The sequence below is a fragment of the Brachypodium distachyon genome, chromosome 1 (genome assembly GCF_000005505.3).
Source record: "Brachypodium distachyon strain Bd21 chromosome 1, Brachypodium_distachyon_v3.0, whole genome shotgun sequence".
NCBI lineage: Eukaryota > Viridiplantae > Streptophyta > Magnoliopsida > Poales > Poaceae > Brachypodium > Brachypodium distachyon.
The window spans coordinates 11,085,624-11,098,971 of NC_016131.3; the positions used below are offsets into that span (position 1 = coordinate 11,085,624).

Here is a 13,348-nt window from a genome sequence, read left to right on the forward strand (position 1 = left end):
ATTCCGTACGAATGCAATTCGTTCCGGACAGGACTTGGTAGGATGAACATCACAAGAGATCTTTTACGGAAACTTGCATGATGTAGGGTAAAAGTAGTAAACACAATTCATATGGAAATATGGAATATGGAATGCATTTTCCAATGTATTATGAGGCTCCCTCCAACATTCACATAATTTACAAAGTGATTTTTTGCAGTTTAGTGCAGATTTCATTTCTATCCTTTTTACAGTCGTTTACATATTCAGTGTGTTTTATCTTGGTTTAATCATAGAATTAGCATGTTGAATGAATATCACAATCCCAAGATGTAATGAAGTTTTCATGTATGATTCTTTTTTATGCATAGTTTATGCTATATATCGGATCCATAGTTTAAAATTCAAGTTTCGAAACACTTTAGTACGTAAACAATGCCCTTCCTCAAATGCTCTTGGTGTAGTGGAGTGTGAAATCATGCATCACAACATCTCATTTCTGAAATGTGTAGATAATCACATCTTACATATATACTCCCAATTACTTCCTCCGACACTTATTATGGATTGGAGGAAGTAATACATAATAGCAATACCATGCCTCTACCAATTAATAGATCATAACACTATCATGTCTTTTCAAGAGAGACTAATATTGTGCTACCAAACAAATTTGCACCTTACATATAAAATCTTTGCTTTACAGAAGAGATTAACATTACTCTATCAATAACTCGCTGCGGAACTGGATGAACCTTACATAGAAACATTGAATTCTTGATATGCACTGCCATCATAGGAGATATGTATTGCTCCGAACGAAGACAATTAAGAGAGTTCCAAATGAAGAGTGAGTGGAGATTCTTAAAGAAAATGGAGTGTCTATTTCTCGGTCGTAAAAAAAAAAGCTATTTTTCAATCGACGGTTGTAGGCATCCAACGAAGATTTTCTTATCCATCAAACCTACGTTAATGTTGCACGAATCTCAACGATTGAATCGAAAAATTATGATCATCGATCAAAAAATAGTTATTACACAGTTATCTAAGGACATCTTCAATGAGCCAGTACTTAAGCTGTTACGAAGAAGAACGAGAATACATCATCTTGTACCAAGAATCAACCACTCCAATACTAAAATATGTATAGACTATTTAATTGGGCCACTTATGGCTGCTGCTGCTGATCTACAATGGAGTTAAATTTTGTGGCCTACCCATACGTGAAGAAATAAAGCTGCCGGCTGGAGTAGAGAACAGCATAGTTGATCCCATTCATGTGTGGGTCCCGCTTAAAGTCTATTTGGGTACCGTTTCTTCCGCAACTACCGTTTCCTCGCTTCTCCTTCAGTAACGGCTTAGTTTTATTGTTGGAAATGCCTTAAAAAAACAGCAAAACCGTAAAAAAAAAAATAGAGAGACAGAAGTGCTGGAATAGGAAATGGGAAAGCTGCAGTGGAAGACAATATGATGCGATTAAGAAAGTTCTATTCTGTCTATACGTGTAACACCTAAACTAAGACGCAAAATTCACGACAAAACAAACCCACTGAAAAATACCGATGACATGCAAAAATTAAAAAATAAATCATTCTAGGCAAGTTCTAACCCTCAAAGCACACGTGGATAGCAAGCGTTAAGTAAAGTTGAAATGCGGAGTACAGTTTACTACTCCCTCCGATTTTAAATTGTTGTCGAAATATTACATGTATCTAGACAAATTTTAGAATAGATACACTTAAATTTGGACAAATTTGAGTCAAGGATGAAGAAAAACAAAAACACAACAAAAATACACTCAAAATAAGAATCCGGATTATGCTTGGATCCAGCGTGTAAAATTAAATAAAGGTAAATAAATCATGGCCGAGAAGGGGGCTGAACTCCGCGCTCTCGAGCACGAACGCCGAAGGCCATTCCTGCACGATCACGCCGATGTCCCGCCTCCGCATCCTCCGCCGCCGCTCCTCCTTCTCCTCTGCCTCGCCGATGTCCGGCCTCCGCATCCCTCGCCGCCGGTCCTCCTCCTCCTCAACCACGCCTATGTCCGGCCTCCGCCTACGCCGCTCTTCCTCCTCCACCAGGGCCCTGTCCTCCACCACGCCAATGCCCCGCCTTCAGCTTCTCCTCCGTCGCTCTTCCTCCTCCACTTCGCCGCCCTCACGCTACTGGGATCCCCAGGTTGCTTTTGTCGCTGCCAAAGCGCGCGTCCGCGCGGGGACGTTTAGCACGGAGGACGCACACCACCTGTTCGACGAATTGCTGCGTCAGGACACTCCGGTCCACGGTCGCGCCCTCAACGGCTTCCTCGCCGCCCTTGCCCGTGCGAGGGACTCAGTCGCCTGCAGCGACGCTCCCGCCCTCGCCGTCGCCCTCTTCAACCGTATATGCCGAGAAGAAGCCGGCCCACGGGTCGTGCCTCTCACAGTCCACACCTACGGCATCCTCATGGACTGCTGCTGCCGCGCGCGTCGCCCGGACCTAGGGCCTGCCTTCTTCGCCCGCCTCCTCAGGGCAGGCCTGAGAACAGACGGGATAGTGACCAACACCTTCCTCAAGTGCCTCTGCTACGCAAAACGGACAGATGAGGCTCTCAGCATGCTGCTTCATCGGATGTCCGAGCTCGGCTGTGTGCCTGATGCATTCTCGTACAACACAGTAATTAAGAGCTTATGTGGTGGTAGCAGGAGCCAGGAGGCGCTCGACATGCTCCTGAGGATGACAAAAGGAGATGGCTGCTCCCCTGACGTGGTGTCATATACCATGGTAATCCACGGCCTCTTTATGGAAGGAGAAATAAGCAAGGCATGCAATCTGTTCAATGAAATGGTGCAGAAAGGGGTTGTGCCTAATGTGGTGACATACAACTCTATCGTTCATGCGCTGTGCAAGGCCAGAGCAATGGACAAGGCAGAGTTGGTCCTCCGGCAAATGTTTGACAACAGCATTCAGCCGGATGAAGTGACATATACTGCCATGATCCATGGATATTCCTGTTTGGGCCGGTGGAAAGAGGCAGCTAAAATGTTCAAAGAAATGACAAGAGAGGGTCTCATACCAGATATTGTAACTTTCAACTCATTGATGGACTCCCTTTGCAAGCATAAAAGAAGCAAAGAAGCGGCAGAAATTTTTCATTCCATTGCCACCAAGGGCCACAAGCCAGATATCATCTCATACTCTATTCTGCTTCATGGGTATGCCACCGAAGGAAGATTTGTTGATATGAATAATCTCTTCCATTCAATGACAGACAACGGGATTGTAGCTGACTCTCATTGTTTCAACATATTAATTAATGCACATGCTAAGCGTGGAATGATGGATGAAGCTCTACTCATATTTACTGAAATGAGGGGACAAGGAGTGAGTCCAAATGTAGTCACCTATGCAACTGTAATAGCTGCACTTTGTAGAATGGGTAGGCTGGCTGATGCGATGGAAAAACTCAGTCAGATGATTTCTATTGGATTAAAACCGAACACAGTTGTTTATCACTCCCTAATTCAGGGTTTTTGTACACATGGTGATTTGATAAAAGCGAAGGAATTGGTTTCTGAAATGATGGACCAAGGTATTCCTCGTCCTAACATCACTTTCTTCAGTTCAATAATACACAGTCTATGCAACGAAGGAAGGGTTATGAATGCACAGGATGTCTTCAACTTGGTGATACACATAGGTGACAGGCCTGATATTTTTACATTCAATTCTCTGATTGACGGATATTGCTTAGTGGGCAAGATGGATAAAGCATTCGGAGTACTAGATGCCATGGTATCAGCTGGCACTGAACCTGATGTTGTTACATATAGTACACTCATTAATGGCTATTTTAAAAGTGGAAGGATCGATGATGGGTTGATTCTATTCAGAGAAATGTTGTGTAAGAGAGTGAAACCTACAACTGTGACATATAGCCTCGTACTGGATGGGTTATTTCGTGCTGGGAGAACTTCTGCTGCGAAGAAAATGTTCCATGAGATGATCGAAAGTGGAACAGCCATGAGCATTTCCACATACACGATAATTCTTCAAGGACTTTGTAGAAATAATTGCACTGATGAAGCAATCACCCTCTTTCACAAATTGGGTGCAATGAATTTGAAATTTGAGATTGCGATACTCAATACCATGATTCATGCATTATACAAGGTTAAAAGAAGAGAAGAAGCTCATGATTTGTTTGCTTCAGTATCAGCCAGTGGGTTGGTACCAAATGCTTCTACTTACGGAGTGATGATAATAAATCTTCTAAAAGAAGGATCAGTGGAAGAAGCTGACATTATGTTTTCATCAATGGAAAAGACTGGTTGCGCACCCAGCTCGCGTCTTCTAAATGATATCATCAGAATGTTATTGCAAAAAGGTGAGATAGTCAAAGCTGGATATTACATGTCTAAAGTCGATGGCACTATCATCTCACTTGAAGCTTCAACCACTTCATTGTTGATCTCACTCTTTGCAAGTAAAGGGAGATATCGGGAACAAATAAAATTTCTACCTGCAAAGTACCAATTTTTCGATGGGATCAGCTGATACACTAGACTGTTAAGCCTTGGTGCGGTCCGGAGCTCCCTCTCAACGATATGGTCATTTGTCTGTTGCGTGCACTCAAGAAGATCGAGCTTGCTGATGGTGCCACCACGGTGTTTTGGTCCAATGTGTGGCTGCTGGGGGTCCATCCTAAGGATATCGGTCCTAACTAGCATGTCATGTATGTGCACAAGGAAAATCTGGTGCGCGTAGCGTTTATTAACGGCGAATACACCGAATAGATTGCAGATGTTTAGGAGCGTATCACGGCAGATATCATCCCTGAGTTTATCGAGCTCTTCCGTCTGGGTGGACAGTCTCGATAGGCCTTGATGTGCCGATGGTATAGCTTGGAACCTAAGTTTGCATGGTGGCTCTTCAGCAAAATTGGCGTACCATGCGCAGTTCTGCGGTGTTGTGGAGATACCATTTGTGTCCATCATTTGCAACTGCAGGGTGTCAGAGAAAAAGTCTTTTGGTTGTTTTTTCTCTCAACACAAGGTACTTAACTGGCAACAATTTGGTTTGTTGGGGGATGGAAATAATTTCTAGTGCCCCCTTTGCAAGAGGCAAGAGGGAAACCGGGTTGTGCTAAGGTTATTGTAGGGTAAGGTGCCAAAGCCCAAGAGTTCTGCACGAACCCCAGCCACATGACCTACATGACGAGTTTCCCCATGCATCAAGCTGCTGATGCTCTCGCTGTCCACATGATTGAGCAGCTATTTCGCTACAATGCATCAGCCAGTCTACGCACCTCAGGCAAGGAAATCATCAAGGGCCTCCTTCCAGTTCATGTTGTGATTGAGCACACTTGCTTGCATAAGTATCTGGAGGACAATCTGTCAACTGGCAAGAAGTTCAATCATGATAATGTTGGCCTCATCTACAAGCTCATCTATCTTCTTTGCCATCCTCAGATGGTTTGTCAATTCCTCGCATCTGCAATTTCCATTATGGTTACATAACAAAGAATACAAATATTATCTTATCTCATATTAGATATCTCAATCTACTGATATAAAAATTTTGACACCTGCATTTTGGAACTGTTTCCCTGTGTTAATTTGTATTTATTTATGTCTATTTCTCAGGGGACAGGTTTCTATTTTTAATTAAGAGGAAACGAGTCAAGTTTCTATTAGTTACAATCTTTTGTTTATTAGTTTGGTATTTGATAATCCTTTGTTGCTTATTTGAAATCAACCAGTGCCATGTTAAATGTGCTCTATTTTGGTGGATTTGGCAGATATCATCTTAGACATGGTAATGTAGTTGATGAGCTTTGGAATTATATCAAGGATGGGGAGATTGTCCCAACAGCTATTTTGCTCCTTGCAGCTCAACAGGAATTACAAAAGTTTTAAGCTAGTTATGATCTTTGACACTGACATTTGGTTTCTTTGGTCACTAGGGCCACATGTTGATAGATAGGTAGCCTGAACTCTGAAGCTTACATATCTTATCTGTGGTGGTGAAGGAATCTGTGCATTTTCCTAAGAGATTGTGTTGTTGCTTGGACAGGAAACAGAGGGTGTATTGAGTAAAGAAGAAGTGGTACGCTTTTCTGAACGGTCAAATGCAGTTGTAGAAAAGACACCAAAGTCTCAATCTCTACAACCTCTCCGATCAGATCAAGCACCTCACCGTCTCTCTCCCTCCCCAGGCCTACTACCACTCAGGTTGTCACTGCAGGCGCGTTTGTGGCTGGGAGCTCGAGCGCACTGGCGAGGCAGCGGCCAGGTCGAGCTTCTGCAGGAGCAACACGGTGGCGCCGCCGCTGCCATCGACGGAGGAGGAACCCAGGGCGTCCTCAGCGGCCAGCTGCTGCTCAAGAGTGGGAGGGACGAGCTGGCGGATACCTCGGCGAGGTCATCTCCTCAACCAACACTCAGTCTTGTTTCAGCAAAGTAGATCCACCGATGTTCTTTTTTTTTATCATCTTGATCCTGGAGGTTTCAGCTAACAATTAGGGGCAGCTAGATAATGACTTTCTCATATTTGACTCTGGGAATATTGCAGCCCTTTTACAATTATCATAGATATGGATTACCATTTTTATTTACCTGCCAGATTAAAAGTACTCACATGAGACTGTATTTATTTCATCTCTAGCTTGAAATTAGGAGAAGAATTGTTGTGATATTTCTATACATGCTGAGAATATAGCTAGAGGTGCTGCTGAGTTTGACAAATAAATTTGGGGATCATGATTTGATTATACTTATATTACACCAATGTAAGATCCCACTCTTCTTTCTAGCAAGAATTTGGAATTAGACTATCCTTGATCGATTCACAGGTTAATTCCTATTCTCCGAGACAGCTATGATATGATTTTCACTACAAAGCCAAGGTCCTGCTGCTTATGGTGTACTGAGAAACACAGAATATTAATCCAAGAAAGCTGCAGAATGGGAAATCAACATATGAAAAGGTACCATCTAGGACATATAACAACTAATTAATCGGTTGTTGATTATGTATCATGGTTTCATGGACAAACATCGTTTATCTTTACTCTCAGCATTTCAGCTTGGCAAAGAATAATGAGAGTAAAAGAGCTAGAGATGAATGTTCCCTCCTACATCCACCCTTGAGCTGCTCCTAACAAATCCTGCTTCTTCTAAGTGCCCAGGTGAAATGAAACATCCTGAATTTAGTTTATTTCCACCAAGCGTCTTTTGTTACTGATGATAATATGTTTGTAGCTATTATTGTTTTTTCTTACTGATGTGTAATGTTTTTTGTTTTTGTTGCTGTTGCTGATGATATTATGTATGTAACTTCTATTGTTTCTGTGACTTCCTCTGTCCTTTCATAGTGGGCACTCATGTCACTATAAGAGAACAACAATGGGAGTGAGAATGCAATACAACTCCATTTGGTATATACAGCTCTAGTGGGCCCTAATGCCAGTACTTGTTGGTTCAACGGCTGCTCATGTTCTGTTTTGGGAATGGGAGCACGATTTGACCACCAACTCGGCATCATAGAAATCAGGTGGTTACTCAGTTCTTAGTACTGACAGCAGAGCATTTGTAGACGCACATAACCTCCAAGAGTTACGTCAGCCATACTTTACGGCTAAAGTTTATAAAATTGGTGTTGTTTGTAGCATCACATAAAATGGGTACATTGATGCCTATGTTCAGTATGTAAAACAAAGTGGAATATCATAGGCCCTGAGTTGAGGGCCCTCTCTAAGTGTTAACAATTTTGCAGTGAAAGTTAGAACCACACCATCTCTCATCCTCTGTAAAACAATATAACGCTGGAGCATTATCACAATGAAGTTCTTTTGTTTGTGATAGTCAGACAATAAAGATTGTCAATCTTTGTAGGCTGATTTATTTTCCTTGATTTTCTCTCTCTTTCAATTTTGTCGGCTGCTCCATGGTGTGCTTCCAGAATGAACCACACAAGCAGGAGGCATCTGTTTCTTCTCTCGTGCTTGGTGATAATAAGAAACCCCTCAGGTTATATTTCTTCTGCTGTCAGTACACGTCAGCACAATAGTTTTAAATATGTTTGGTGCATTTTTTTTGCCTCATGATTAACATGCATAAAAAAGCTGAAGTACCAAAAGTTTAGATTTGTTTTGTATGCAGTAGTGCAAGATGCAATGAGTACAATTATGTTATTGTCCAATAAGGGTTCAACTCTTAAAGTTGCAGTTCAAAAATATGTATGCAAGAGAATCCAGGGTTACAATTCTGGTTTACTTTGTATGAAAAAACAATCTATGTGGGGCTGGAGAATTTGAGCTGGATTAGTCTATGAGAATGGCCAAGATTCTGCTGCCGTGGGCATCTTTATTGGTGTCCTTATGAAAGCATACAACAGTAAGCTCATTTTTGTCGCTTGCAGTTACCTTCTTTGTGATTGTTGTAGATATATGTGATATCACCTCCCTACGCGACGATGATGCTCTCAGTGGAGGCTCCGCTTGCAGATGGCAACTAATGGAGACTTGTCTCAAATATATTCCTGCTTTGGAAGGTTGGTCCAACATATGCCTAAAGTATTTCCTGATTGTTCCATTGTTTCACTCTCAGTTCTAAATGTCTTTGTTCCTCCCTGAAAGTTTGGTGACCAGTTACAGAATGTTCAGTGTATTTATATGGGGGTTGAGGACTTTCCTATGGCTTGTGCCATAGCTAATCTCTCCCACAGGATGGCCGCTAAACTTTTAGAGACAATGATCCTTGGGAAACAGAAGTACTGCATCTGCTTAGTTCCATGTTTGTTCCTCTGCTTTTCTGGTTGACATGCATTTCTGCTCACGAATTTGCTTTGCATCATCACTACTTTGAGGCTTACTTATTAGTTTTGTGGTTTTGGTGATTTGGCTGCTTATTTATTGCCAATTGAATAATTGATTTCAAACGGTTGGACATAACCAGGTTTAGCTTAAATAATGTTCTTACTGGCTTATAGCTATAACTTATTTTGTGGTCCAAGATTACAATCCCACGTTAATCTATTTGGAAAATTTGGACTCTTTAACCTTTTTTCCTTGTGGATGTGGTGTATCAAACCTGTCAGCTGAGAGCTGAGGCTGCTCGGTTCATGAACTTAAGAGGGGTTGTAGGCTTTACTTGATTGTAATACAAGCATACTGATGGTACCAAGCTTATAATAATTAATTATTAAATGGTACTCGGAGTTTATCCTTGCCTATTGGAGTAGATCAATATGTTTATTTTGGCATAACTACATCAAGCTTTCCCATTTTGCGTCGCAGATATTATTGTAATGATGCAATTTAGCTTCCTCATTTCAACTCCAATGGTTCGCTTATTTTATACTTTATACTCCCTCCGTCTCATATTAAGTGATTCAAATTTGCCCAAATATGGACGTATCTATATCTAAAAAGTGTCTATATAGTATATACACGTAATATTTCGGCACTTAATATGGGACGGAGGGAATATTAAATAGTATTCCTTCCTGATGTGTGTTCAGTTTCAATTGTATCTTCTGAATGGCTATATAATGTGAAGTGGTTCATAAATGGATTTTTTTCTTCAGTTTATTAAACTCCTTAGGCAATGTAAGGTGACCTCCATCTCTAGCTATGCCTTCTATTTATCGCTCATATCTCATTCTGACAAAAAAAAAATTCAGACGATTTTATCCCTAGGTGTTCGAAATTTTGGATGGAGCTGCTATTTAGCTGCCTCATTTCAATTCCATTGGTTCTCTTCTTTCTACTTTATACTCCCTCCGTCCCAAAATAACTGACGTAGATTTGTATAAGAATCTATACAAATTCACGTCAGTTATTTTGGGACGGAGGGAGTATTAAATAGTATTTCTGCCTGATGAGTGTTCAATTGAGTTCTGTCTTTCCAATGGCTATATAATGTGAAATAGTTCATAAATAGAATATTTTTAGTTTATTAGATTCTTTAGGCAAGTAATCACATGTTCTTTCAGTTAAGGTCCCTGCCTAGAGTTCCCGAGTGTAAACTAAAATGTATCAGATATGATATATATATATATACATATATATATATAAATCCCTATATAATATATATATACACACACACACACACAATATGCTACTGATATCATATACGATTTAGCATTAGGTGACGAAGACTGCATTCTTGGCAAAATCGTTTCGGTCAACCAATTTATGCTATTGCTTCAGGAAAATTTTCACTTATGTAGGAGAAGATTTGGGCTTATTATGGCAAGATGTGAGCTTATGATGGCTATTAGGATAAAACTAGTTTGTTTTAGGTTCTATATTCATTTTTTTTTAAATATAGTGGTTTGGGTATACCATCTTTTGTTTCTTTCTCTGGAAACTAAGATATTTGCCGGCACAAGCAACTGAATTGAAACATGCAACGAACTACCTTACTATGTGTGCTAAGAAAGTGTTGTATTTTATTTTTTGTCTGACCACAAAGATAACAATGTAGAAATTGCATGCTTAGCCATTGCATGTCCTCTTTTATGTGAAAATTAACGAACTTGAGTTGTAACGAAAAATAGCAATCCATCCGATAAGTATATTTCAGAAACATATACTCCCTCCGTCCCATATTAAGTGTCGAAATATTACATGTATCTAGACGCTTTTTAGGTATAGATACATCCATATTTGGACAAATTTGAGACACTTAATATGGGACGGAGGGAGTACATCAGAACAGAGACATGTCACCGATAACAATACATAGTAGTTGTATTGCACTGCATTCTGCACTCTACAAGTATTTTTTTTCTTGGGAGCAGCAGTCCCAACTCTTAACTGCTTCTGCTTGGTCACTATCCTCGACACGGCACATAAGGTTAGTCTAGACATGCAAAATGAAAACTCTCACTTCATATAATGTTCTGTGTTATTTGTGATTTGCAAAAAAAAGGGGTCAACTTTGGGCGCAGATTTGAGGAAAGAAAAGTTTTGGCTTATAAGCTAATCTTCTCCTCTGTTCCATTGACTCTGTAGCTCTTCTTGTGTAGCAGTGGCACCAAAATACCACACCAGTCGCCAAGCCAAGCATTTATCTTCATCTATGCTCTACCAAGTTTGCGGCTTACATTGTGTAATAAACTGATACACAGTGGGTTCGGTTTAATGTCCCAATTGACCCCACTTGCGGTAAACTGTAGTTGTGCTTGATGGCATTATGATTTGGATGTCTGTGTAATTGGTCTCAATTTTGCATTTTACCTCATACAGAAATATTATTCCCTCCAGCCGCAATTACTTGTTGCTGATTTAGTACAGTTACCTGTCACTGATTTAGTACAAAGTTGTACTAAATCAGCGACAAGTAATTCCGGCCAGAGGGAGTAGATAAGATATACATTGTGTGTCTAGCTGTGCTGTAGACAAGCTAGCATCCAGTATATGTACCTTGTGATGAGACATTTGAGGAGCTGATGCAGGGGGCTAAATCCCATTGCCTTTATTCTTTTAACAAAACAGCTGCGGCGTGCTATTTGTTGCCAAAGAGGGGTGGAGAGAATCAACAGAGGAGTACAGAGTAAAACACACAAAAAAAATGAGATGCAATGTTGGTAATTTTGTAGTTTTGAGACTCTGGTTGTAAGGATGAACTAGTTTTCAAGGTTGGGTAAAGTATAAAATTTGGGGTTTATGGTTCGTTCGGGCTATGGGGTTTCATGAGCTTCATCTGTTGCTACATCTGATACAAGTATTTTTGGGTATCTCTTTTCGTAGGTTTGAAGATGAGAATCGGGTGGTTAATTTGTATTGCGAAGATGTTGATGAACAATAGCAAGGTCTGATATGTGTTATCTCAGATTTGTGTAATTGATTGTCAATGCTGGGTTCTCACATTCAGACTACATATACTATGTGAAAGAAGAAGGAATAGGTTTAGCTGGAGTGGAACTATTGGATAGTGACAAGAATGCAGCTGTAATGTTGATAAAGTATGACAATGCTAAAATTGTGAACCTGACCATAATAAAGAGACTCGCCGAGTACTTGTTCAATGTCCCCTCGAGTTATCCTAATACAAGAGATTGAGAAAACAAAGAAGCAACCAATTTTTTTCAGATTTGCTAACTCAACAGAGTGTACATGTTGACAACATTGTTCATAATGTTAAATGAGTCCTGGTGATGTGTCTTGCAAGTGAAACAGAATATGAGGGAAGCATTGAAGAAATTGTAGACGTTGATGATTTTCAGGGAGATGTCCCAATTGGGCTTTATGAGGGTGGCATGGAGGTTTCTGACATCTTTGAACTTGTAGAAGAGCCCGTTCAAGCTGTTAGTTCACTTGTTGCACCTTCCAAAAAAGCCATGGCAGCTAGGGAGATTAAAGCCAGAAAAGCAGCTAGTTCAAGGGCTGAGACTGAAAGTGATGCCATACAGATTTCTAATGCTAAAAGTGGAGGTGCATTATGTCCAGTGATGATGATGGTGCTGAAGCTCCCATTTGTGTAGGCCCTAAAGGTAGGAAGAGTAGAGCAAAGAATCCTGAGCCTAGAGTGTGGTACGAATACGATGACACAAGGGAGAAAGCTCATGAACAACTTTGTGTGAAGATGTGCTTCAAAGATGCACCAATTTAGAACAGCGCTTCAAAGATGTGGTAATTAGTGATGGTTTGTCAATGGCTGGAAAGATATCCTTTTGTGGTCGAAGTTAGTACTATGTTGAACAACAAGATAATGATGTCAAATTTAAATTTGTGTCATCTTAGTTTGAACCTATGTCAAATATGTGATGTAATCTATTTGAAACCTTCTATTTACTCTTTTTACTGCACTCTCTGAAATGTGAAACCTGAGTGGAGTTATATGCATTTAGCCATTTCATGAGTATGTATGGCCTGGGAGTATATATGCATGACCCTTGAGAAGAGTACCGTTTGCATTTAGACATTTCATGCGAGTATATCTAGCCTGAGCCTGGAGCATATACTATATGCATGATATTTTAGGACAGAGTATGCACGAAAGAGAAAAATTGTTTCAGAGTTCCAGATTGCAGATTGCACACTCAAGCCCATTCCAGTTTTGAAATTGCACACCCTGAGGAATTTCTAAAAAGTAAAGAGAAAAATCATTGCTTTTGGCCAATACAAGTGGAATTCGTGAGTGTTATCACCAAACTAAAACCAGACAACACATTGCATCTTGCAGAATCAATGCCTACGAGTCTTTGTCTAACATCTAGTTCCTACTAAAGCGCATGTGGGTGAGTAATCCTGAGCGTCCAGATTTGAAATTAAGAGTAAATTTCACACAACCACAGGTTTTAAGGCAGCTTTCTCACGGAGCAGTGGTAGATGTTAATTTGTCCACAGAACCACAACTTTTGTGCCCAATTGTCTCAG

General features: G+C 40.5%; 1 protein-coding gene across 20 annotated transcripts; it reads left to right on the plus strand.

The window, feature by feature from the left end:
- The first annotated feature begins 1,805 nt into the window (after positions 1-1,805).
- Positions 1,806-12,814, plus strand: LOC100831898 (protein Rf1, mitochondrial). 20 transcript variants are annotated; one of them, XM_024463140.1, is made up of 8 exons: positions 1,806-5,435; positions 6,037-6,949; positions 7,040-7,150; positions 7,337-7,515; positions 7,924-7,991; positions 8,407-10,823; positions 11,720-11,781; positions 12,196-12,814. In XM_024463140.1, exon 1 carries the CDS (start codon positions 1,915-1,917, stop codon positions 4,516-4,518), a length of 2,604 nt encoding a protein of 867 aa, XP_024318908.1. In that variant the 5' UTR covers positions 1,806-1,914; the 3' UTR covers positions 4,519-5,435; positions 6,037-6,949; positions 7,040-7,150; positions 7,337-7,515; positions 7,924-7,991; positions 8,407-10,823; positions 11,720-11,781; positions 12,196-12,814. The 20 variants fall into 20 exon arrangements, with proteins under 20 accessions (XP_024318908.1, XP_024318901.1, XP_024318891.1 ...); XM_024463133.1 differs by having other exon boundaries at positions 8,407-8,514; XM_024463123.1 differs by having other exon boundaries at positions 8,407-11,781.
- Positions 12,815-13,348: the final 534 nt, after the last annotated feature.